Below are 24,347 nucleotides of genomic sequence, written 5' to 3'. Positions count from 1 at the left end.
ATATTTCACTTAATTAGAATTCCTAATTGTTTTGTTAATGTAATCTTTTTTTGTTTTTTTTTTTTTTCTATCCTTATTTGCGATTTAATATTTATATATAATATTTCTTCTTTGTTTTTTGTTTTAAATTTATTTTTTGTTAGGAGAAAAGAAAATTAATAATTTCTATTGTTCTAATGTATTCTCGACGACCAACACAATTTGCGTATATAAATATTTGTTTCTGTTTTTATTTTTTAATTAATTTTATATAATTTTTTGTTGCATTATTTTTTGCTTTAGAATTCTAATATATATAATTTCTTATGTTTTTTCTTTTCATTTTCATATATCTATTTTATTTATTTTTATAACTATTGTTTAACTATTTATTTCTATGACCCATTTATATAATTTTCTTTTTTTATTTGCCGCTGGTTTTTTGTTTAATAATCTTATTTGTTGTCTATTTTCGTGTTGTTTTTTGTTTTATTTGTTTTTGTAAATAAAAAGAATTTATTTAAATTGTTTGTTTTGTTGTTGTTGTTGTTGTTTTTTGTAAATTTTTAAATTGTTGTTATTGCTGTTTTGTTAGTTTCATTTTTTTGTTGTTGTTTGTAGTAAATATATATTATATATTTATTTATATATATATATAATTCTTTGCCTATATAATGTATTTTCGCATAGTGAATTAATTAGTTAAAACACAAAAAAACAAAGTATTAATTAAAATTATAACATCAAGATAGAGATAAATGGTATAAAAGATTAAAACAAATGCCTGTTGTTAAAACAAAAGGAGGATAGGATTTATGTAATATAATAATAATTGTCGGTGAATTACACCTGTTGTTTTTTTTTTTTTTTTTTTGATGGATGTTTCTTATATATTCTTTTTTTTTTGTTTCGTAAAAATTGCCTTCCTAAATAATTAAACACTAATTTTAAATGGATATTTTTTGTTATGGGGAACAAATGAATTCCCATAATTCTAGTCACGCACACTCTAAAAGAAATTGCATAGAAATAGAAAGAAAGAAATAAAAAAATAAAAAAAAAGGAAACTGAAAACATAAAATTATGCAATGATTTTTTTTTTATGCTCACTAATAAATGGATTAATAGGAATAGAGGAACAGGAGAAAAAAAAAATGGGAATTTAAAAGAAAGGATTAAGAAGAATTAGTAAATTACTTTATTATGATGTCACATTCCATGATGATGATGAAGAACACGATGAACAGTCATCACTCTCGGGTGAATTATTGAGTGTTTGTGGCTTGGGACCCCAGATTCGTATGGTTGCATCATCGGACGCCGATGCCAACAGGGACGGAAATACTGGATTCCATGACACACAATTGACGGTTTTTGTGTGACCAGAGAGTTTAGCTAGCGGTTCTTCACGTTTGATGTGCCATATGCAGACTTTGTTGTCTTCGCTGCCACTTGCAACGAAACTCTCATTGATGCCACCAAAACACGAATGTATGGCAAAATTACTTTGACGTATGCCTTGGAAGCGACGCACCAAGGTTTTATCTTCTAAATCCCAGAGATGTAGACCCTGAGTGGCGATATTTAGAAGGGCATAACGTTCTGTTGAATTAATTGCAAATGTCATCACTGGGTGGGGTTCCTTAATGATGTCATAATCGGTGCGTGGATTGTCAAATACATAACTAAAAAAAAAAAGAATATTTAGTTAACTACTCCATGAATTCATGTATGCATCCTCTTCCATATTATTACTCACCCTCTAACACGATAATGATTATCTGAAGCTAAAACTGTTTTATTATCTGACAAAAATGCCAAACAATTTACACGAACTCCCTCCCAGCTATCCAAAATGGTTCCCTTCAAGTCACACAAATAGAATTGACCTTTAAGGCCACCGGTTACAAAACGTGTACCATCCGGATTGAATGCACCACACGATAAACTATCGTCCATGGCATGTGACATTTTAACAATCAAATTGCAATCTTCAACATTCCATATGAAGATCTCTGGCGAATCATCTGGTCCACCAACTAGAAGCAGCTTGGAATCTGGACTCCAGCTAACAAATGAAACACTAACCTGTACATCGAGTGTACGGCGATGTTTTAGTACCAATTTGTATGGATCAACATCCCATATTATAACAGTGGCATCTTTGCTGCCAGAAGCTAATTTCAAGCCATTCGGTGAGAATTTTATGAACCACACTTCGTCACAGTGTTCGGTGAGTATCTGGAGCGTTTGCATGGGGAAACCTTCTGTGGAACAACAATGATCGGAGAGTAGAGAGACAGTCTCTAGATTGGTTTCCCATCCCATATCGTGGCATGGGCAACGTTGTGTTTGCAATTCGACAGCTTGTGTTAGCAATGAACGCAAACGACGTGGTGGCAGCATAACAGAAGGTGGCAGGAATGCCTGTAAACGTTCCATGACATGGGAACGTGAGACAATGCCTTTGCCTTCCCATTTAGCACGTTGATAGAGATCGTGATTGTTCGAACACATCATATATGAGGATAATTGGTGAACGCGTGTGATATTGTGCTGTAGTGGTGTTAATTCGTTGCGAAGGACGTGTAAGGCATCCAAGGGGCAACCATCTTCCAAATACTCGAGGTATTTTTGTTCGAGTATGATGAATTTCATTTCAGTGATGTTAACATGCTTCGCTTCGATAAGTGGTTCAAGCTCCTAAGGAGAATATTAATAAAATTTATTTTAAAGTTTATAACAATACAATGGGAATAAGACTGTGGATGGGGTCCATGCTGAAACCTAATAAGTAAGTAATTGTGTGGTGTAGAGCTGATTTCCTTATTCATAATCTTCTATTTTAAAATGCAAATTAATTTTACTGTTTTGCTAGTTTGAGTGGTCTCATATTAAATAAAACATTCGTATGATGAAATAAATACTACATGATTTTTTGATGTGTTTTGAATATCTTTTGCAACTTTGCAAAGGGTATTGGATATGTTTTTACTGATAAGTCTGTGCTATTTCAATAAGTCTCGAATTTTAAAAAGACCTTTTCAATTCTGTCAATATAGTCTATATAGATGCCGCTTAAGACTCTTCGAAGATCGACTTTCACAGAGTCGAGTATTGAGAAATAAGATGTGCAAATCGACAAGAAAACGAAAAATCTATAAAAGAGATCCCCAAGCAAATTGCTTTTCAAGCTTTGAACATTCAAATAGGAGCGAAAATTTGAGACGCGTAATACATTCCACATTCTCGTAGTCTAAGTAACGAAAGAACCTCTGTACCTGAAGGTAGTCCCAAAGTGGTCTGAAGTATTGATTTACGAGTATTCCTTAAAATGGACCTAATAATTTCAGTTGAACATTGTTTTAAAAAATACCTGAAATACATCAAGTGGATAGAATATCAATATCAATTTGGAAAGACATCCGATTCTGAAGATGAAGAAAAATTTAGAAAAACGAAAAGGCCGTTTACAAATAAAGTGTTTTTATTTGATCTATTGAGAAATTATTGGTTACCAGTAAAATATCAAGGTTTTAATCAAAAGCAACTTTACGATGGTAGAGAAGTTCATAAAATGGTTTTCGTCACACCGTCTGTCAACTCAAACGAAAACTTTCATTATGATCCGTATTTAAACGAATGAAACAAAAAAAAGTACATAAACACGAACAATATATTAGGAGGATTCAAAATTGTTCATGGCGTTTTATCATCATACTATCCTCCAAAAAAGTCGATAATTTATATTTTTTAATATAAAAGGTTATAGAAAAATGGATAGAAGATGATTAAAAAAGACTGCATTTGAAAGGGAGCGTATGATGTAATAAAACATAATGATCTTTATTACATACAAAAATTATAAGAATTGAAAAATGAAGTTAAGTCAGAATTTTATCGATTGATGAAAATGACAAAAAAATTCCGGAATGTTTTTAGCAGCACTGTATTGGTATATCAATTCTCGTAACTTTGACAAAAGTACATTATTGTTTATAACAGTTAAGTGAATGAATGATGTAAGAAACACTACGATCTACTGCCCCCTATTGAGCTGTGCCAATTGAATTCTAGTACTATATTTGAGAAATTTAGTATTTGAGGTACTTCGATGGAGTGTAAATACTAGTTGTTTTAATCTTTAGTGTATGTATAAGGGCATTGCAGTTACCAAGAATATGGCTAGTTGTTTTATCTTGTTCAATGCAGAATCTGTATGTGGTACTATTTTCGAGGTCAAGATCGTTGAGTTGCTTTCTTATGTCGCAATGACCTAAGGCAAAACCTATGGTGATCCTAAGATAATAACTATTCCAACTGATGCACTACTTAAAGCAAAGCTTCCTTGGGTGTAGTACCCAATAAAAATGTTTGCCTGCTTCTATAGGCAACGATGACTGGGTTTAACTACCTTAACGGTAGTTTTACCCAGTCTAACAGTCTTCTGGTTTTACTTGGACACAGTCGCTATATTTTCTCCATAATACATAAAAAAATGTAAACGCATTAATTAATCAAACGATAGGTAGGAATTCTAATTTAGTTTTTTCTTCAGGAAATTAGCCTACAAATCTTATAACTTTAAACGAGCTAAAATTGTTTATATATATATATGTATATATATAAATATATATAAAATTGGGATCTCGGAAACGGCTCTAACGATTTCGATGAAATTTTCAGGGTTTGTTCATCTAAGCGAGTGAAAAGTTTTGGAAGTATTTTTGGAAAAATCCGCCCACTGCCACGCCTACTTTTTTAACATATAAGTTTTTTCGGGAACGGCTCTAACGATTTCGATGAAATTTTTAGGGTTTGTTTATCTAAGCGAGTAAAAAGTTTTGAAATTTTTTTTTTTTGAAAAATCCGCCCACTGCCACGCCCACTTTTTTAAAATATATGTTTTTTCGGAAACGGTTATAACGATTTCGATGAAATTTTCAGGGTTTGTTTGTCTAAGAAAGTAAAAAGTTTAAAAAATTTTTTTTTGGAAAAATCCACCCACTGCCACGCCCACTTTTTTAACATATAAGTTTCTTTCGGAAACGGCTCTAACGATTTCGATTAAATTTTCAGGGTTTGTTTATCTAAGCGAGTAAAAAGTTTTGGAAGTATTTTTGGAAAAATCCGCCCACTGCCACGCCCACTTTTTTAACATAGAATTTTTTTTTGGTAACAACTTTAAAGATTTCGATGAAATTTTGAGGGTTTGGTCCTCTAGGCAAATACAACATTTTGGAAGTATTTTCCCTTATACAGGGTGTCCCAAAAGTAATGGATCAAACGAAATATGCTGATAGGCCAACTTTAGGGCTCTCAGAATTTAGTAACTTGTTCATCCCAAATCCTTACGGTTTTCAATTTAATGCAGTTTTTGTGAATTATCGAAAAATCTCGACTTTGCAACAGTATTTTGCTTCCTCCGGTCATAATTGATTTTTGTTTTTTACAATTCTTTCACTAAAACATTGGCTAATAATAAGAAATAATTATTTAATCAAAATATTTTTTATTTCATACGCCATTTTGCTGCAAATTAATTAACAGTTCCATGTTTTATAAAAACTCAATTACTTAATTTTTTTTCAGAGCAACACACTGCAAAAAATTTGTATGGTGTGACACAGGTTAATTATTTTAAAAACTTGCCGTGTTATTGCACTTTTCAAAAATGTATAAAAGTTTCCAAACTTGAAGTTAGAACAAAAGATATTACAATTTTAATGCAACAAAACAGTCCTTTTCAGAGAAAAATAACAAAGAAAAATAAACACATTTCCTCGACTGTTGTTTGTTTATTTCTTTTTGAATAAAAGCCTCGATTTTTGTTTGTTATTTTGCTCTGAAAACCCCTGTTTTTTTGCATTAAAATTGTAATATCTTTCGTTCTAATTTGAACTTTGGAAATTTTTATACATTTTTGAAAAGTGCAATAACACGGCAAGTTTTTAAAATAATAAACCAGTATCACACCATACAATTTTTTTTCGGGATGTTCCTCTCAAATAAAAGTAAGAAATTGAGTTTTTATAAAACATGGAACTGTTACATAATTTGCAGCAAAATGGCGTATGAAATAAAAAATATTTTGATTAAATAATTATTTCTTATTATTAGGCAATGTTTTAGTGAAAGAATTGTAAAAAACAAAAATCAATTATGACCGGAGGAAGAAAAATACTGTTGCAAAGTCGAGATTTTTCGATAATTCACAAAAACTGCATTAAATTGAAAACCGTAAGGATTTGGGATGAACAAGTTACCAAATTCTGAGAGCCCTAAAGTTGGCCTATCTGCATATTTCGTTTGATCCATTACTTTTGGGACACCCTGTATTAGTTTTTTTCAGTTGGTTGTTTTTTGTTCTGAAAAACCCTGTTTTGTTTAATTCAAATTGTAATATTTTGCGATCTAACTGCAGCTACAATAACATGGCAACTTTTTAAAATAATAAACCATTCTCACACCGTACATTTTTTTGCGGTGTTGGTCGGAAATAAAAGTTAGGAATAGATTTTTTATAAAACTTGAAACTGTTAGTTAATTTGCAGCGAAATGTTATATGGAATAAAAAATATTTTGAGTAATTAATTGTTCCTAATTATTTGGCAATGTTTTCGTAAAAGAATTAAAAAAAAAACAAATATCATTAATGGGCACAGGAAGCAAAATACTAATGCCAAGTAGGGATTTTTCGAAATTTCACAAGAATTGCCTTAAATCGAAAACCGTAAGGATTTGGGATGAACAAGGTTCCAAATTCTGAGAGCCCTTAAGTTCCCCAATCAGCATATTTCGTTTGATCCATTACTTTTGGGACACCCTGTATGAGTAAAAAAAGAAAGGAGTGAAGCATCCACCACTGACACAGAATAAAACAGAGACAGGGATAAAAATAGTATTTCTTCATACTAAGCTTTGCCGACAAGGCTAAACTTGAAAAAAAGATTAACTTTATATTCACCATCCAAAACTTTCTGACATGTAAATTAAAATTTGAACAAAAAAGGATCTCATTCCTATAAGCATTTTCGATAATGCAGATTCCTGTAACCCTTCTATTCATTGCTGATCGTATATTCAAACTTAAATAAACTGGATTATAAGGTGGGAATGTGATGTTTTGTAACCCGCGAAAAAACTGGTCATTGCAAACTTAAACCCACTCCAAAAAATTGCTGTTTACATTTGACTTTTTTCACTGAAAGTTATAACAATTTAGGATACCGAGCAAAGCTCGGTCACCCAGGTACTTCCTACTAAACAGACAAAAACAAAAAATTAAACATACAAATAAATTTTACTCAGCGAATGTTTTATTTTTGCGTTAGGTATATCTAAATATTTACTATCGTCACAAACCAGCTGATAACAAAGATTTGTGTACCTCAAATGTATGTCTATGTCTACATCCATATCCCAATCCCACCCTATTGCATACGCCTATCTACGCACCAAAAATACAAAACAAAAAAAAAAACAATAAAGAGTGATTATGATAATTTCTTTTTGACCAAATTTCCCCCTCTCGGTGAAATGCGTTGTTGTAAATATCTATTTCTATTTGATTTGAGTTTTTCAATTCTTTCTATGCATTGCCTATGTATGCCTACTGCTTCGTTATTTTCGTGTTGTTCCTCCTTATTGTCGATTAGAGAGATTGTTTACTTGATTATGGTATATTTTGAAAATGTTATTCGATACAAAATTTTTAATGTTTTGCTTTCAACAGCAGTAAAAGTGAAGATGAATTGATACAAACACACATACACACGCACTCTACACACAAAAAGAGGCAAATGAACTGCTTCTTTGTCTTGTGTATTTGGAGAGAAAAAAAAGAAAATAAACTCCAACCAATATATTATGATTGAATTAGGTAGACGAAGTACACTCCTTTTCATCAGAATAGGTACACACTAGGGTGGGTCAAAAAAATCGAAATTCTTTTTTTTGAATTGGTACTCCGAAAAATCGATTGCTAGACCCCTCTAGAATATACACACCAAATATGAACTCTTTATATTAATGGGAAGGTCCTCCGCTTTGCAATTTTCCATTTTTGCATCAAGCTTCTACTAAAAAAAAATAATTTTTTTATTAATTGACTTTTTAGCAAATTTCTTTTCATATTCTTGTAGGAAATTGAACGCTCTACAAAAAAGGCCAAATACCCTTTTTTCGTTTATCTAACCGTTGAACAGATATTTGAGGTCCAAAAATCGAGAAAATCTTTAAAAATTCGTTTTTTGTTCTTAATTTTGTAACAAATTGAAAAATTATAATGATCAAACGCGCAAGACATATTCTTGCTGGAAATTGATTGTTTCACAAAAAAGGTCTTATTAAATTTTTTCATTTATCTAACCATTCAAAAGATATTCGAGGTCAAAGTTAAAAAAAAATAATAAAAACATTTTATATTTTTAAAAATTTTCCAGCTCACTGAAAATTCATTATTTTCAATTTATCAAGACGTATTCTTGTAGGGGCTTAAACGTTCTACAAAAAATCCCTTGGCATCAAATTGATTGCTTTAACCGTTTAGAAAATATTCGTATCCAAATCGCAATGCATACGGGTCATAAGAAAACTATTGAAATCAGTGAGCATTGGTTTGGATACGAATATTTTCTAAACGGTTAAAGCAATCAATTTGATTCCAAGGAATTTTTTGTAGAACGTTTAAGTCCCTACAAGAATATATCTTGCTAATTTGAAAATAATGAAGTTTCAGTGAATTAGAATTTTTTTAAAATATAAAATGTTTTTATATTTTTTTTTAACTTTGACCTCGAATATCTTTAGAATGGTTAGATTAATGAAAAAAGTTAATAAGACCTTTTTTGTAGAGCAATCAATTTCCAGCAAGAATAAGTCTTGCGCGTTTGATCATTATAAATTTTCAATTTGTTACAAAATTAAGAACAAAAAACGAATTTTTAAAGATTTTCTCGATTTTTGGACCTCAAATATCTATTCAACGGTTAGATAAACGAAAAAAGGGTATTAGGCCTTTTTTGTAGAGCGTTCAATTTCCTACAAGAATATGAAAAGAAATTTGCTAAAAAGTCAATTAATAAAAAAATTATTTTTTTTTAGTAGAAGCTTGATGTAAAAATGGAAAATTGCAAAGCGGAGGACCTTCCCATTAATATAAAGAGTTCATATTTGGTGTGTATATTCTAGAGGGGTCTAGCAATCGATTTTTCGGAGTACCAAATCAAAAAAAAATTTTCGATTTTTTTGACCCACCCTAGTACACACGTTTTCAAATGTTCCTCAATGGTTTATTCCCAAAAATGGTGGGTGACCTGAACGGTTTTATTGTTTCTGTTAGATTTAGAAGGACCATAACCTTGCCATTGGTTTCCTTGTAAAGTATTTTTTAGGGAAAAATTAACTTAAATTTTTGTTCATCAGAATAGGTACACCCTTGTTATCTTTAATGTTTTTGTGGATTTTAGGAAAATTTATCGTAAAAAACAATAATTTGGAGTTTCCTAAGTGTAATTTATTAATGAAATTAAAGTTTTGAAAAACATGGGTGGATTAAAATCGCTAAAATTTGGGTGAAAACACTCTAAAAATAAAATAAGGAATAAAGGACACACCACACATGGTACGACCGCTAAACCAAGAACAGAATTCTGCGCTATTGAAGTTTTTGAATCAAACAACATTTTATTTTGTTGTCCCTGATGAGTGAAACTATCACTTTCACGTTCTGCAAAAGAAGAAACCATTTTGAGTCCTACAATCATAGTTAAAAAAGAAGTGTTAAGGCATAGAAGAAAGTAACCGACTATGGAACTATTGAACTTGAATTTTTTAATTTGTAAATGAATATTGAAGAAACTTGTCCCTTAAATCTCTAGAATTTGTAAACCAGTATACTGGATTTTTCATCAAAACCACGCCTCATATCACAAAAAAATGCTTAGTAAAAAATTAGTATAACCTAACCCACCATTTAACAATTTAGGAAAGAAATTTGAATTTACCGCATTTAGAGATTGAACAATGCAATTCCTGGACAGTTTTGCTATTTTGTTATGAACAAAGAAGCCACTATACAAATAATATAATAAGTAAAATACTGTTATAAGATGAACTGGGTTTAAATTCATTTAATGGACCACTTTTTCATCATTCTTTGTGTGTACCTATTCTGATGAAACAAAAAAAAAAAAAAAAATAGATTTTCGATACGATATGCTTTGCTATAGAGAAACCAGAAAAATAACCATACGTTTTGAATTATTATTATTTTTTTTTTTTTTTTATTCTGCTTACATCTAAAACAATTACTTGACATCAAAAAATTATTATTTTTCCTTCATTGTAAGAAAATAAAATGCCGGACTTAGGACTTTTATATAGAAATTTAGTGAATGTAATTATTGTATTTATATAAAAAAAAAACATAAAAATCGTTTTTCAAAATAATAAAACAGCACCTGAAATTAAATTGCCCTCCAAAACAAGTATGCAATTTCATTTGTTTTATTAAGATGTATTTTTAGAAAAAAAATTTCAAAAACGTGAGAGCCGTTTTAAAAAAAAACTAATTTTTTAAAAATGATTTTTTGGAAAAAAGTTTTAAAATAAAATTGGTATGCCATTTTGTAGAAATCACTAATCAGCATCTTAGACCAAAATTCCAAAATATTTTCGAAAATCTGATTTTTCAAAAAAAAATTTCAAAATTCTTTAGAAAACCCAAACATTATTTTTTCAAAATTTTATTTTTTGCTTATATTAAAAATATATAAATGCTTTTTTTACAAAAAGTTTCGTTGAAATCGAATAAGTAGTTTCGGGGTAAATCGGATTTAAACTATTTGATTCCTTTACGGCCATATTATTCACTAGTTTAAAAAATACATCTGGATGTAAAATTGTCAAATGTCAAAAATAAATCCAAATCCAAAATAGTTATCCCGATTTTAACTATGAAAATAGTTAAAAATAGTAAAAAAAAAATGACTATTTTTTTCTCTGTGTGATAGTGAATATCATAAATTTGGATCTATTTTTGAAATTTCAATTTCTTTATATCCAGATGTATTTTTTAAACTAGTGAATAATATGGCCGTTAGAAATATGTACAAAGTCTGACCTGAGAGTTGAAGCGGATTTGAAAATTGCAAAAGTATAAAATATAAAGTGCCATTTATATGTAAATGCGACGTGCGTCTGCGAATTGCAAATGGTCGCTGAATTTGCCAGTTCATCCATATGAGTGGTGGTTAATAATGATTTTCAAAAAAAAATTTTTTCATTAAAAGATATATCTTGTCTTAAAATTTACATTTTTTTTTAACAAAATCGTTGGAGCCATTTTCGAGAGCAAATTAAACTTTATTTTACTAAAATCGATATATTACAGGTACCGTTATTTTTGGTCCAAAAAAATTAATTCCAAAAACCCCTCTGGAGAGTCGCCAAAAAACGCTACATATTGGTATGATGTTAATCGGTCCATCCGTTTAGGCTGTAGCTTAGTATACAGACAGACAGACAGACGGACTTCCGGGACCCACTTTTTTGGCATTCTAGAGAATGTCGTTATCGTAATGTAATGTCATGGAAAAATGTTATCTCAACATTTTTTTTGTACGGATGCATAACTTGATATATACATACCTATATCGCAAGTAAAAATGATTACTAAACATTTGAAAAGTTGTGAACCTATTCTATTGACCAGCAGTGTATAAGGGGTGATGAGTTTTCTTATCCAATCCAAACAAACAAAACAAACGCACATTCCAACAAAGAAATTGAAATGAATGTTGTGTATAGATACAAACACAGACCCCAGTCAGATAAAAATCTATAGACTAAATCAAAACAACAACAAAACAAAAGAAAAACAATAACAATCTCTCTTCTAAACTCACCTTTAAATCACTATCTGCTTTTGTCCAATCCCCAGACAGAACATGCTCCCGAAATTTAGTAGCAGCTGGATGCTCCAAAAAGCATCCAGATTCCTGCATTAGCAAATCTGCAGTTCTATCTAGCCCCACATTCTGTAAATACTGCCCGATTAGACGTACCGTCTCCTGGTTGGTCTTATCGAGATGAAGACGATTCGTTGAAGAACTATACGGCGGGCCACTAAGCGTGCCATTAGTCGTTGTGGTGCGTGATATCGGTAGCGCCGAAGAGACCGTTGTGCCGCCATTCTGAGCAGCTAACTCTGCGGCGGCGGGTCCAGAGCCAGATATATGTCCGTTTGTGGATTCACCACCGCTACTACCGCCGCCACCGCCTGGTCCTGGGCCACCGCCACTTGCTACTGATGACGAATTGTTAGCGTGTTGCATGGCAGTGCCACTGGCGCTGCTGCTATTACTATTACGACGTTCTATTCTGACTTCTGTACTAGAATTTGGAGATGACTCCGTTTCACTGCTTTTGGAGTGACCTCGACTTCGACGACGACGACTATTATCTTGTGATTGATTTATATCGATTGTTGTAGTACTTTGTTCTCGACTATTACGATGAGTCGATCTTCCTGCTGCTGCTGAACTGCTCGATGGCTGTTCACTGTCTACTAAATGTTCACCTGAAGATGACACAAAAGAGGACGACGACGACGACGTAGACGAAGTCGATGCGTTCGGATTAGAGTTTGAGGCTGAGGCTGGTGTTGTTGTTGAATTTGAATCCTGTTGTTGTCCTGCCGAACGTCTTCCTTTCTTGCGCGGCGGCTGGTCCTCAGATGAGGCACCAGTTGCAGCAGCTTTTTTGTTATTTCTATCAATTTTGAGTCTCTTTGTGTCTAAATGAGGAGAGGAGGAGGATGGCGAAAGGGGGGGGGAGCTTGGAAGGGGGTGGAGGAGGAGAAGGCAGTGACAGCAAGAGAGGGGTTACTCTGCTGTTTTTGCTTCAAGTTTTTTTTTTATAGTCGTCGTCGTTGTTGTTGTTGTACTCTTTTTTTTTTGTTTGTCGTCGTTTCGTTGTGTGTAAAATTGTGTGTTTTTCTCTTGTTGTTGTTGGTATTTATGGTGAACAGCTGAATTAAGTTTTTTTTCTCTCTCTTCTCAATTTTTTTTTTGTGTCGATTTCGAGGACGACTACAAATTTTCTTTGGGAAATTTTATATTTTTCTTTTTTTCTCGCCTGTTTTTTGGAATATCTGTTTTTTTTCATTATTTCCAAAAATAAGAAAAGAGGAAAAAAAATGTAAGGAAAAAAATAAATCTCTCCCTTTCACACAATAATAAAAATAATTAGAATTTACCTGCTGATATATGTTCTCTACACTCTTGTTGTGTGGCTGTGGCGAGAATATTTTTGACGTTTCGAAGAGCACACACACACACAAAACGGGGCGAATAGAAAAAAATGGGGAAATGAAAAGAAAAAAAAGAACCCCAAAGGAAAAAGTAGCTTTTTTATGGTTTTTAACAATAATATTTTTTCAATTGAGACCAACTATTTGTTTTTTTAATATTTTTTCTTTAAATATTTTTAAACTTTGTCTGTAATTTAGCCATTTTTTGATGAGTTTTTCTTGAGAGAGAACTCTTGAGTTAGGTTGAGAGTTGCACTTGCTATAACTTGCTGCACTGCACTATAATTATCAAATAATTTTTTTTTCTTCCTTTTTTTTCTTTGCTGCTGTTGGTTTGAGTGTAAGAATGATGAATGATGACGACAAGAGCAAACAGCAAAGAAAGTGACGAGAACTTCAGGGGGAGAAAAAAATATTATATTTTTCTTTTTTCTTCTTTTAACTTTAAATTATTTTTACTTTAATTTCTATTTTTTATAGAGCTAGTTTCAACATAGAAAAAAACAGAGTGTGTGTTTGTGTCAAATGAGAAACAAAGAAGTTTTATTTTTTTTTTGTGTGAAGATGAAGATGCGTTAACAATATACTTGTTAAAATGCATTGGGGGGACAAAGATATTGATATATGGATAGATAGTGGAAAAGAGATAGTTATTAATGCAGTAAGTAAGTATATTTGTTTCTTTCTAACATGTGGGATTGAATTGCTGTTTATGTGGAATTTTTATTTTGGGGAAAAAACAATATGGAGTTGGGTAAATAGAGCAGAGTGAGATAACTATAGTGTTTTTTATTTTATTTGAACACAAATATACACATATGGTGGAGTCAAGGTGATAACACAATGGTTTTAAAATAAATTTTTTATTACAACTTTTCTAAGCTGGACAAAAAAAAAAACGCAGTCGGGGCTAAGCAATTTGCATGTCGCTAGCGCCATTTTTTGTAAAAAAGAGTTAACAAATTGTTTTCAAGGCGAAAAAATAAGCTTTCTGCATAATTTTTTTTAATTTTCTATTCCGAAAAAATATATAAAAAAATGCGTTTGAAAATTTTCACTTTTGTACTTTTTCACTTTTTTAGCCAATGTAGTTAGGGCTTTAAATGCAACAACAATTTAGCCCCTTGAGCTTAGTTGTTTAGCCCAGAGATTTCTCTGGGTTTAACTTTTTGACCAGTTTTAAATCTGTATTTTTTTTTATTAACATGTTCGCTGTTGACTTTGGAGACTTTTAAATTTTTCGTTTAGCTTCAGCAGCGTACTATTCTTTAATGAGTGAAAACTCTCCAATTTTTCGCTAGAGCTGCGTACTGAAGCCTAGTACGCTGCTGATGCGAAATGAAATTTTCAAGTCTCCAAAGTCGACAACGAAAATGCTAACGAAAAAATATCATCGATTATTCTGTCAATGTCAAAATAAAAAAATTCAAAATTAATTTAAAATCAAGAAAAATCAACAGAAAATTATTTTTAAAGCAAGAAATAAATGAATTAAAAGTGAAAAAACCATCAACACTGCTCTTGGAGTCAAGAAAATTGCACAGGACAGTAAAAAGTAAGTGACAAATGAGTGAAAACTCTCTAATTTTTCGCTAAAGCTGGGTATACTGAAAAACGAAAAGCAAAACGAAATTTTTCGTTCAAGATTTCGTTAACGAAATTTTGTTATGGAATATTTCGTTACGCATCAGCAGCGTACCAGTCTTAAAAAACGAAAAGCTAAACGAAATTTTTCGTTCAAGATTTCGTTATTCTATTTTTTTATGGAAAATTTCGTTTCAGCTGCATACTAGGCTTAAACACCAGTTTAATGTTCAGTTCTATTACAATTCCTCACACAATCGAGTTATGACCACCTTGTGAGGTTCTTGTGAGTTGTGAGGTTTGCGAGAATAGGGGGTAAGCTTATCAACTTTATCTTGTTGACTTCGTCAAATTTTGTTTGTTTTTTTTTTTTTCTTTATTACTGGCATATTATCAAACATGTAGATGTTGCATAATAAAATGTGTTCATGACTTAAATATCAATTTTTTGAATATTTATTAAAACCTGGCATCACTTTTATGTCAACGACTTGTTTCGAAACATATGTTTCTACCTTTAAAAAAAACAAAAAAGGACAAATAGCTAATTTCACATGTAACAAAAAGAAACAATCATATAATACATATTCGAAATCAAACATCGAAACACCCGGTTGTTCGTGTTTGAAATTCTCTTTCAAAGTTTTAAACGGTTTTGTGTCGTTCTAACAGCAACTCTCGACAATTTTGTTTTCGCTGGTCGTGTGCTTTATTAAATTTAATTTAAATTCAATTCATTTCTTTTATCTGTTTTTAACTGGAAAAAAGCCGTTTAATTTTTTTTTCCATTAATTTAATCAATATTTATTTATATTTGTAAAGTATTCTTATTCTTTTGTGTCAAGAAAAAACTAAAAAAAAAAACTGAAGGATTCTTCTCTCGTGCGAATTAGAAAAAAAAAATTAAAGAGATCATTTTTTTGATTATTTGCGGAAAAAAAGGAAAGGTGCTGTTGCAAAAATGGCCTCGTCTAGAATTGATGATAAAGCGAGTGATATTCCGGATAGACTTTACGATGCTGGAACTAAAACCACTTACAAAAGGATGAGATTTTTTGGGAAGGTAATAATTAATGAGCCTTTATATATATATTTTTTTAATGCAGAACAATTAATAGCGCTTACTGGGCGGGCCACAGTTTCACGTGTGCCATTCCAATATTCATCGATAGAAATAAAGTTCATTTCACGAAATTATTTTTTTTTAATGAAATTATTGATAAGGCAAATTCTGGAGGAAAATAGGTATGTTTTACACTTCCTAATAGATTGCCAAATTCTTATATACAAAGACTTGAAGTTCCTTGCCCTTTTGTAAAGTAGATGTCCTTCGAAGAACACCTGTTACTAAATTGTTGATCCTTTCGATTTAGATTTTATTCCATAATTAAAAATCTTGATGGGTTTATGTTAAAAGACTCATTTTAATATAGAAATTTGAGATGCTCTAAATGACACATTAGCCGACCATTTCATTTTAACATCTGGAAATGTGTGTCCGGTTTGGGTCTTAAGTGTGTGTGTGTGATCTTTTACATCCTCCTTTCAGCATCATCATCTTCGTCTTAACTTGAGATTTTGCACACATTTGAGGCAGGTAGAATTGTTGGCGAAAACATTTTCAAAATGTATCTTCTTTGCATTTCGGTGTTAAAAGATAAAAAAAGAGTTTATTTTTTTGTTTCCTTATTTATGAGCTAAGTAATCAATTGCATCCTTGCTTGTCTAAAGTGTGAGACCTGTAACCATTGTTTCATCTTATAGGTATTAATATTTTCTCGAAGGAGATGAACATTCTAATGAATGAATGCGAAGGATCTATGTTTATTTTGACTTAAGTAACTCTTATTTATGGTCTAACTTCAAACTTCTTGCTAATTGTTCTCACGATCTCACGAAAATGCAGGTAAATATCGTTTAATGAAAACGGCTAGAAATATTAGGAAATACAGACCTACCTATATGAGAATTTTTCATTAAAACTTGGTTTCAAATCTGCATGTGGCTATTTGCGATTTTTTAAGTTCAAAAGTTCCAGTCACCGTTCCATTAAAATAAGTCAATAATTTTTCTTAAAAACACATACTTGTTCGCAAATGACCTTCGAAGGGCAACTATTCTAACCATTAGTGTAGGAGCATCTCTGCCTTCTTTTATAAAGGCAACACAATAGACTCCGTGTACGAAAATGCACTTTGCTTCATGATTTTCTTCACATTTAAGTCTGTTTACAGGCCCTATTAGGTATGACCCGCGAGTCGAACGTTCGACTCAACTCGACCGATACGGGAAACACTCATGTTGTGATATTCCGATTAGAAAACTATGATGATGATTATGACCCTATGATGTATTCAAAATAAAGAAAATGATAAGCTAATATAATTTTTTAATTCGCTTAATAAAGACTTAATAACAAATTAAAGAAGCTTTGACAAATTTAAGATGAACTTGTTTTGTTTGCTTAGGAATATACTCGTATTTGGTGGTTTACAGAGAAAATTCGTTTCTAAACCTTTACATTTTTGACTCTTCAACAGCAAATCGTGCGATGGTTCAAAGGAAAAACTCACTAACTTAGTTTTCCTTTCAACCGATGAAATGAATACACCGGCACACAACAAAAAAAAAAAGTGTTATGTACCTACAAGAAACCAGACCTGTTTTTGGACCCGCTTAATCGGAACTCCAATTCAGTTTGGCCCGGTCACCCTCCAGTTTTAAGTCAAATGCAAAAAAAGTTTTTTTGTGTGCTGGCACTGTCGCTGTCATCCCCGGCACTTAAAAAAGTGGCTTGTATTTTAAACCAGACCTATTTTTCTAAATGTTTTTGGACCCGCTGAATCCGAATTTCAAGTCTGTTTTGCCTGGTCACTCTCCAGTTTTGAGAAAAATGCAAAAAAACCCAAAAAAGTCATACAAATTCAAACAAAATGCAGTCACAGCTCAAAACTGGAGGGTGACCAGGCCAAGACTTGAAATTCGCATTCGGTCCAAAAACATATAGGTCTAGTTCCTGGTACATGACACCTTTTTTTTGTGTGCCGGTGTTATTAATAATAAATAAAAGTAATCATTTGTTGTTGTTTACAGTATAAAATATTTACCCAAAAATACTGAGCTACCAAAAATACACAAAATAGTATGGCATAGGTAGGTACCTAAGATGGTTTTAGCCTTCTAAAGGAGAGTTGGTTTCCTAAATTATGTATAACTACTAAAACTACAAAATGATATATTGTTGCAGTTCTTTCAAGATGGTGGTAAGCAGTCAAATGGCATTCGTTTGAAAATATGCTCCTAAATATGTGCCGTTAATTATGAAAGTGGACTAAGTCACTCCTAAAAATACCATCAAATCTAGCCTAATAATAATTATTATTTAAGGGGTAAAGTTTATTTGAAAGCGAAACTGCAGTAAATAAATTTCTTTATTGCTCGGTTAGTGATTTTATAATAAAAATAAAATTAATCGTTATTCAACAGAAAATCGCGGTTCAACAGAAAATTTTAATTGAAGCAGATGATTTTTATAAAATTTTGACTGCCTTCCAATGCTTTGAAACGACAATAGCTAAAAAATGTCCAAATTTGTTCATTAGGATTAATAAAAAGTGTATTTTCTCTCAGAAAAAAGCTCCTAAATTTGTATAAGCAAATTCAATTATTGTAAGAACAAGTTCTTTCGACCCAGTTGAATATTTTATTTTCAAGCGTTATAATGTGATCTTAGGAATAATGATTTTTGTTTCTTATTTCCGACAGGGTGGTTTTGCAAAATGTTACGAAATCATCGATGTAGAAACCAACAATGTTTATGCTGGAAAAATTGTATCCAAAAAATTAATGATGAAGCACAATCAAAAAGAGAAAATGACACAAGAAATTTCCATTCATAAATCCTTGAATCATAAAAATGTTGTAAAATTCCATGGATTTTTTGATGACAGTCTAAATGTTTATATTGTTTTGGAATTGTGCAAAAAAAGAGTAAGTTTAATAAAAGACTTTTTATTTAAATTTAATTAATATGTAAACTTTACTTAACAGTCAATGATGGAACTTCACAAACGACGAAAAGTCATAACAGACTACGAGTGCCGTTATTATATTTTTCAAATTATCGAAGGAGTGAAATATCTTCACGACAATCGAATTATCCATCGTGATTTGAAACTAGGTAATTTATTCCTCAACGATCAACTTCATGTTAAGATTGGTGATTTCGGTTTGGCCACACGAATCGAATATGAGGGCGAACGCAAAAAGACCCTTTGTGGTACACCCAATTATATTGCGCCAGAAATTCTTACCAAGAAAGGACATTCGTTTGAAGTGGATATTTGGTCGATTGGTTGCGTCATGTACACATTGCTTGTCGGTCAGCCACCATTCGAAACAAAGACACTCAAGGACACTTATACAAAAATCAAAAAATGTGAATATAGGTAATCAATCATAAAGCAACTTAAAAATTTTCTTGAGTATAAAATCAAATACTTTCGTTTTTTGTAGAGTTCCAAATTTTATGCGAAAAAGTGCAGCCAATATGGTAATCGCAATGTTACAATCGAATCCAGAAAAACGTCCAACAATTCATCAATTGTTTGATTTTGAATTCATCAAAGCCGCGCCAGTGCCTAGTTGTTTGCCTAGCTCTTGTTTGACAATGGCACCTCGATTAGGATTGAATGAAACAATGGAAGCAGAGAATGAACTGAGACGCAAACCGCTAATTGAAACGAATGGAATGAGTACGTTTTTTTATATTTTTTGTTTACAGTTTTGTAATATGTATAATTAAATATTTTAATTTTTAGAAGACGACACAAGACTTGAGTCAACCTTCCTTAAAAACAACTTACATGATGCTATCACAGCTTCGGCACAAATTGGCAATTTGAATGAAGATTATCGTGCCGATATTCAAAGTCTCCATGAACAACTAACAACTTTGATAAACAGCAAGGTGAATTTATTATTATTTTTCGACTCATGTGTTTTTAGAATAGTTTTTTTTATTGAAAATGGTCTTAATTTCTTATTAGCCACGAATGCTGCCAAACAATTTAGGAGATGAGAACACAGATCCAGCTGCTCAGCCTCTATTTTGGATTTCCAAATGGGTTGATTATAGTGATAAGTATGGCTTTGGATATCAACTGTGCGATGAGGGTATGGGTGTGATGTTCAATGATACAACAAAACTAATTATGCTGCCGAATGGAATGTAAGTAAATTTTTCTGTATTTTTTAATTTATTTTAGTAAAACTTAAAAAAAAAATGACTGGAAAAGTACTGAATTTGGTCAGATATATCAACTGCGGTTTAGACAGCTTTTTTCTCTTAAAAAAAGCTTTACAAAAATCTTTTTATGAATGCAGTTTCAAAGAATGTACTTTTCCCTTTATATAAATCAGAAACAGTAAGATGAAACGGTAAATACGTATCCTTTTTGTTTAACTTCTTTGCATGAACATTACAGCCAGAAGGTCGAAGTTATGTTTTGGGATGGTATTCCATAATTTTGGTATGATTGCCTTTGATTTTCCGCCGTCGAGTATGACTATGAATTCTTGCAAAATCACTCTCGAAAAGGATTTTCCAGAGTTAAGTGATTTATTAAGTCTGTTCGTTGTTGCCCCCTTAAGGGCCCTCTGAGTCATGTCAATCAACTGTCAAAAATCAGAGTTACTCGGGGTTTCATTTCACATCGAACAACTCAGAGCTTAAGTTTCATCAGCTGACTTTTGTTTTGAAATTTTTTTTAAATATATTTTATTTCTTATTTCTTAAATTTTGTGAAAAATCTCATATTTACCACACAAATTGTGTATCCACAAACTACAACTCACATTTCGCACACCAAACAATTTTTTTTTCTAAAATGACAACAGTTGATTTGATTTTGGTAACTCTGAATTCCGCGCTCCGACAAAATACCCTGGGTTGTTCGGATTCCTTTCAGAGCGCGCTCTGAGATGACAGCGAACACAGAGCGAATAAAAACGCTTCACGACGAATTCGGAGCGACCCAGAGTGCCCTAGAGTTCACAACGAACAAACCTATTCAGACCGTCAGAACAGTTTCAGTCTAGTTAAACGATCCTTGAAATCGACAATTTTATGATTGAGAATAGTATTAAAAAATCCACTAAAAGGAGCCTTGAAAAAAGTAAACTTAATTGTAACACTCGAAACCCAATAGAACTTTTGATATCATCGTAAGTAAAAAAGGTTTGCTTTTATTATTAATTCAGTACAATATAACCAATATTATAGATAGACTATAATAATTGAGTCATTTTCTTCTCATTTCCCATCGAAATAAAGATCTCATTTGGAAGCATTGCTTCACAGGAAAAAACACCATCTTAACCCATTTGAACCCAAATACAAATATTGTAATTCACCTTTGCTCAATACTGTACAAATTCGTACTATGAATGCTAAAAAATAAAGTACAATTCCCGTCATACTATGCCATGGTATGCCATTTTGTAGTAATAATTAATTCAAGAAATTAAAATAAATTTTCAAAAAAAATTTCAATGTGATCCTTTTTTTCATCAATTTTCGTTTTTTCGTGAAATAAATTTTATCAAATTATTCCTTCTCATTTAAAATCTATAACATTTTTATCTAAATTATATATTTCCAGTAATGTGCATTTCATCGATAAAGATGGCAAAGAAACCTACATGAACGTTGGCCAATACCCTAAGCATTTGGACAAAAAAATGAAGCTACTATCATACTTCAAGCGTTACATGACTGAGCATTTAGTAAAGGCTGGCGCCAACAATGTCTTTTTTGAAAACGATCAAATTTCAAGATTGCCTCATTTACACTCGTGGTTCAGAACAACATGTGCGGTTGTAATGCATCTAACAAATGGATCTCTGCAGGTTTGAAGCAAACGAACATCATAAAGAGTAAATGAAATTTATTTCTGTTTTTTTTTGTTAGCTCAATTTCTCTGATCACATGAAACTAATCATCTGCCCACGTATGAGTGCCGTTACATACATGGACAGCGAAAAGAACTTCCGAACCTACCGCTTCTCTACCATCACAACGCATGGCTGCTCGAAAGATCTCTACCAGAAACTGCGCTATGCCCATGAAAAACTTCGAAAAATGTTGGAGAAGATGTTTTAAAAATTTCAAAAAAGAAGCATTTTTTTACAAAACGATATATATTTATTGTGTTTTTTAAACTTAAATTTGATTAAGATAAAAGAAAGGAGAATTAGAGGCAACAAGCAAAAAGAACGAACATGCCCAGCGAAACACATTTTTCATCGTTATCACAATACACATACATATTTTTTGTTTTATATTTTTTTTTTTTGTTGCTGTTATGCGTTTAAAAAAATACTATTTTTTTTTTTAATCATATTAACATTATCAAAAAAGAGGAAACAAAAAGCATTTCCATTTTATTTTTGAAAACATTAGAATTTACATACATATACATTTATACGCATTGTTAAATAAGTACACGTTCCATGTTAAAACAAAAACTGATCTTAAAAAACAGTGTTGATGACTGAGATTAAAATTAAGTAAACACAATGCAAGGAAACTTAAAAAAAAAAATATTTAGACTGACAAAGTTATAGGGATTCTTTTTTGAAATCGTTTTTCTTAATTTTATTATGAACAAACAAAACAACAAAAGAAATACCTTAAACCACAAATACACAGCATAAAAGAGTGCAGGCGCAAAATTAGTTGGTTAAATTTCAAATTAGTATTTTATTTTTTTTTCTCAAGGAATTCAGTGTGTTTATTTTTTGTCATTTAGTTTTTATTCATTTTTTTTATGTTTTTTCTTTTTATATATAAAATATTACATTTAGTTATGTTGTATTTTTTTTTCATTCCTTGTACTTGTGTTGGGTTAGTCTCAATTAAATAAATTTTTATAAAAAGAACATTACATATCATTTTATTTATTAAAAAAAAAAAAAAAAAAAAAAACTTTAAGAGATTAGTCCTATTATCACAATGTAGATGAAGTGGATAACAAAAGTTGGAAGACAAAATTTTGAAGTGTGCCAAAAAGTGGGCTTTTAAATGCAGGCTCCCTAGAATTGTACTTTCCAACAGCCGAAGCTTATTCATAGAAGTTGTTGACATCACAGTTAAAGGAGTAAGTGTGGCGACGAAAATCTACTAGAAAGGAAAAAAGAGACGTACAAAGCTGAGATGACTATGTTTTTAGTACACTTGCCCAAAATTTAATGGAACAAAAAAAAAAAACCTTGATTTTTTTAGTGATTTTCGATAAAGTGCATCTCAGTAAAAAATGATCGTATCATGATAAAACAAAAAGCATGTGAAAGCTACATTCTTCTAGTTATAAGATTTTATGGCTAAATATTTTATTTCTAGTGGTAAAATAGCTAAATCGTTGGAACTGTTCAAAAACCAAAATTCTCCAAATTTTTTTTCATTTCTCTTAAGAAAGTCTGAACATTTTTTCTGAAGAAATGATTATTATAATCTTTGAACAACAACAACAACAACATCTTGAAGGTGCTACCACCAAGTGTTTTATGGCTAGAGTTACAGTACTGTTTCACGGATGCCAATCCGATCATCAGACTCCTTTTATTCCATTTTGTGTGTGGTGCTTGGTCTAGTAATTTTTTTCATTTGATTTGAAAAACTTCTTCCGTCACACTTGAGTATTGAACCTAGACCAAGCGAGTTCAGAAGCCAGTACACTACGCACTGCGCTACCTCACCCACGTGATTAGCCTCACCCAATTGCAGGTTTTCTTAGTTTATCAACATGCAAATGAATAGACTTAGCATTTTTACTAGCTCCTTCAAGTATGATTATTGTTGTTCGGCTCTTTCATGTTTTTCTCCATAGTCTTAAGCATAGCAACAATTCGTTTGCATATACGAAAGTAGGAAAGTGATTAGAAAGATGTTAGGCGCGGGCCCTGATTATTTTTCATCATATTAAGTTTACAGTTTTCTCGTATGGTCTAGGTTCAATACTCAAGTGTGACGGAAGAAGTTTTTCAAATCAAATGAAAAAAATTACTAGACCAAGCACCACACACAAAATGGAATAAAAGGAGTCTGATGATCGGATTGGCATCCGTGAAACAGTACTGTAACTCTAGCCATAAAACACTTGGTGGTAGCACCTTCAAGATGTTGTTGTTGTTCAAAGATTATAATGGAATTGACGGAACAAAAAGCAGTCACTGCAAAGTATGGAAACATACGAAAAAACTGTAAAAAGAAATGATTATTATTTTTAGAAAGGCTATTTATTTGGCTTCAAGATTTTTTTTGTTGCAAACTTCTACGTTTTTTTTTTTACTGCAATATCAGTCATCAAACCAAACTTTTGACTTTGACTATCAGTATCTCAACAACGGATTACTTTACAGAAAATTCAAGGACACATTTGAAAACACCGTTCAATTCTCTACAAACAAA

At 31.6% G+C, this 24,347-nt stretch overlaps 2 protein-coding genes across 3 annotated transcripts; one reads left to right on the top strand and one right to left on the bottom strand.

Moving 5' to 3' along the window:
• Positions 1-831: 831 nt before the first annotated feature.
• LOC129918212 (WD repeat-containing protein 26 homolog) lies at positions 832-13,840 on the bottom strand. 2 transcript variants are annotated; one of them, XM_055998613.1, is made up of 5 exons: positions 13,241-13,840; positions 11,889-13,135; positions 1,739-2,682; positions 1,177-1,664; positions 832-988 (listed from the first exon to the last, which is right to left on the bottom strand). In XM_055998613.1, the coding sequence occupies exons 2-4, from the start codon at positions 12,315-12,317 to the stop codon at positions 1,181-1,183; spliced, it is 1,857 nt and encodes a 618-aa protein (XP_055854588.1). In that variant the 5' UTR covers positions 12,318-13,135; positions 13,241-13,840; the 3' UTR covers positions 832-988; positions 1,177-1,180. The 2 variants fall into 2 exon arrangements, with proteins under 2 accessions (XP_055854588.1, XP_055854587.1); XM_055998612.1 differs by lacking the exon at positions 832-988 and having other exon boundaries at positions 1,155-1,664.
• A 1,688-nt stretch (positions 13,841-15,528) lies between these two features.
• LOC129919556 (serine/threonine-protein kinase polo) lies at positions 15,529-22,824 on the top strand. The gene is made up of 8 exons (XM_056000478.1): positions 15,529-15,941; positions 18,644-18,868; positions 18,929-19,326; positions 19,394-19,632; positions 19,699-19,847; positions 19,927-20,108; positions 21,541-21,787; positions 21,849-22,824. The coding sequence occupies exons 1-8, from the start codon at positions 15,840-15,842 to the stop codon at positions 22,038-22,040; spliced, it is 1,734 nt and encodes a 577-aa protein (XP_055856453.1). The 5' UTR covers positions 15,529-15,839; the 3' UTR covers positions 22,041-22,824.
• Positions 22,825-24,347: the final 1,523 nt, after the last annotated feature.

This window comes from Episyrphus balteatus, chromosome 4 (genome assembly GCF_945859705.1).
Source record: "Episyrphus balteatus chromosome 4, idEpiBalt1.1, whole genome shotgun sequence".
Classification (NCBI taxonomy): Eukaryota; Metazoa; Arthropoda; class Insecta; order Diptera; family Syrphidae; genus Episyrphus; species Episyrphus balteatus.
This window is presented reverse-complemented; position numbering and strand designations above follow the sequence as displayed.

What these genes read in the sequence shown, in the direction of transcription:
- LOC129918212 (XM_055998613.1), bottom strand. Translation starts at nt 12,317, where the DNA reads ATGCAACACGCTAACAATTCGTCATCAGTAGCAAGTGGCGGTGGCCCA. An exon ending in AAGCAGATAGTGATTTAAAG is followed by an intron (nt 2,683 to 11,888) that starts GTGAGTTTAGAA and finishes TATTCTCCTTAG; the next exon opens with GAGCTTGAACCACTTATCGA. An exon ending in AATCATTATCGTGTTAGAGG is followed by an intron (nt 1,665 to 1,738) that starts GTGAGTAATAAT and finishes TTTTTTTTTTAG; the next exon opens with TTATGTATTTGACAATCCAC.
- LOC129919556 (XM_056000478.1), top strand. Translation starts at nt 15,840, where the DNA reads ATGGCCTCGTCTAGAATTGATGATAAAGCGAGTGATATTCCGGATAGA. An exon ending in ATCAAAAAATGTGAATATAG is followed by an intron (nt 19,327 to 19,393) that starts GTAATCAATCAT and finishes CGTTTTTTGTAG; the next exon opens with AGTTCCAAATTTTATGCGAA. An exon ending in ATTATGCTGCCGAATGGAAT is followed by an intron (nt 20,109 to 21,540) that starts GTAAGTAAATTT and finishes ATATATTTCCAG; the next exon opens with TAATGTGCATTTCATCGATA.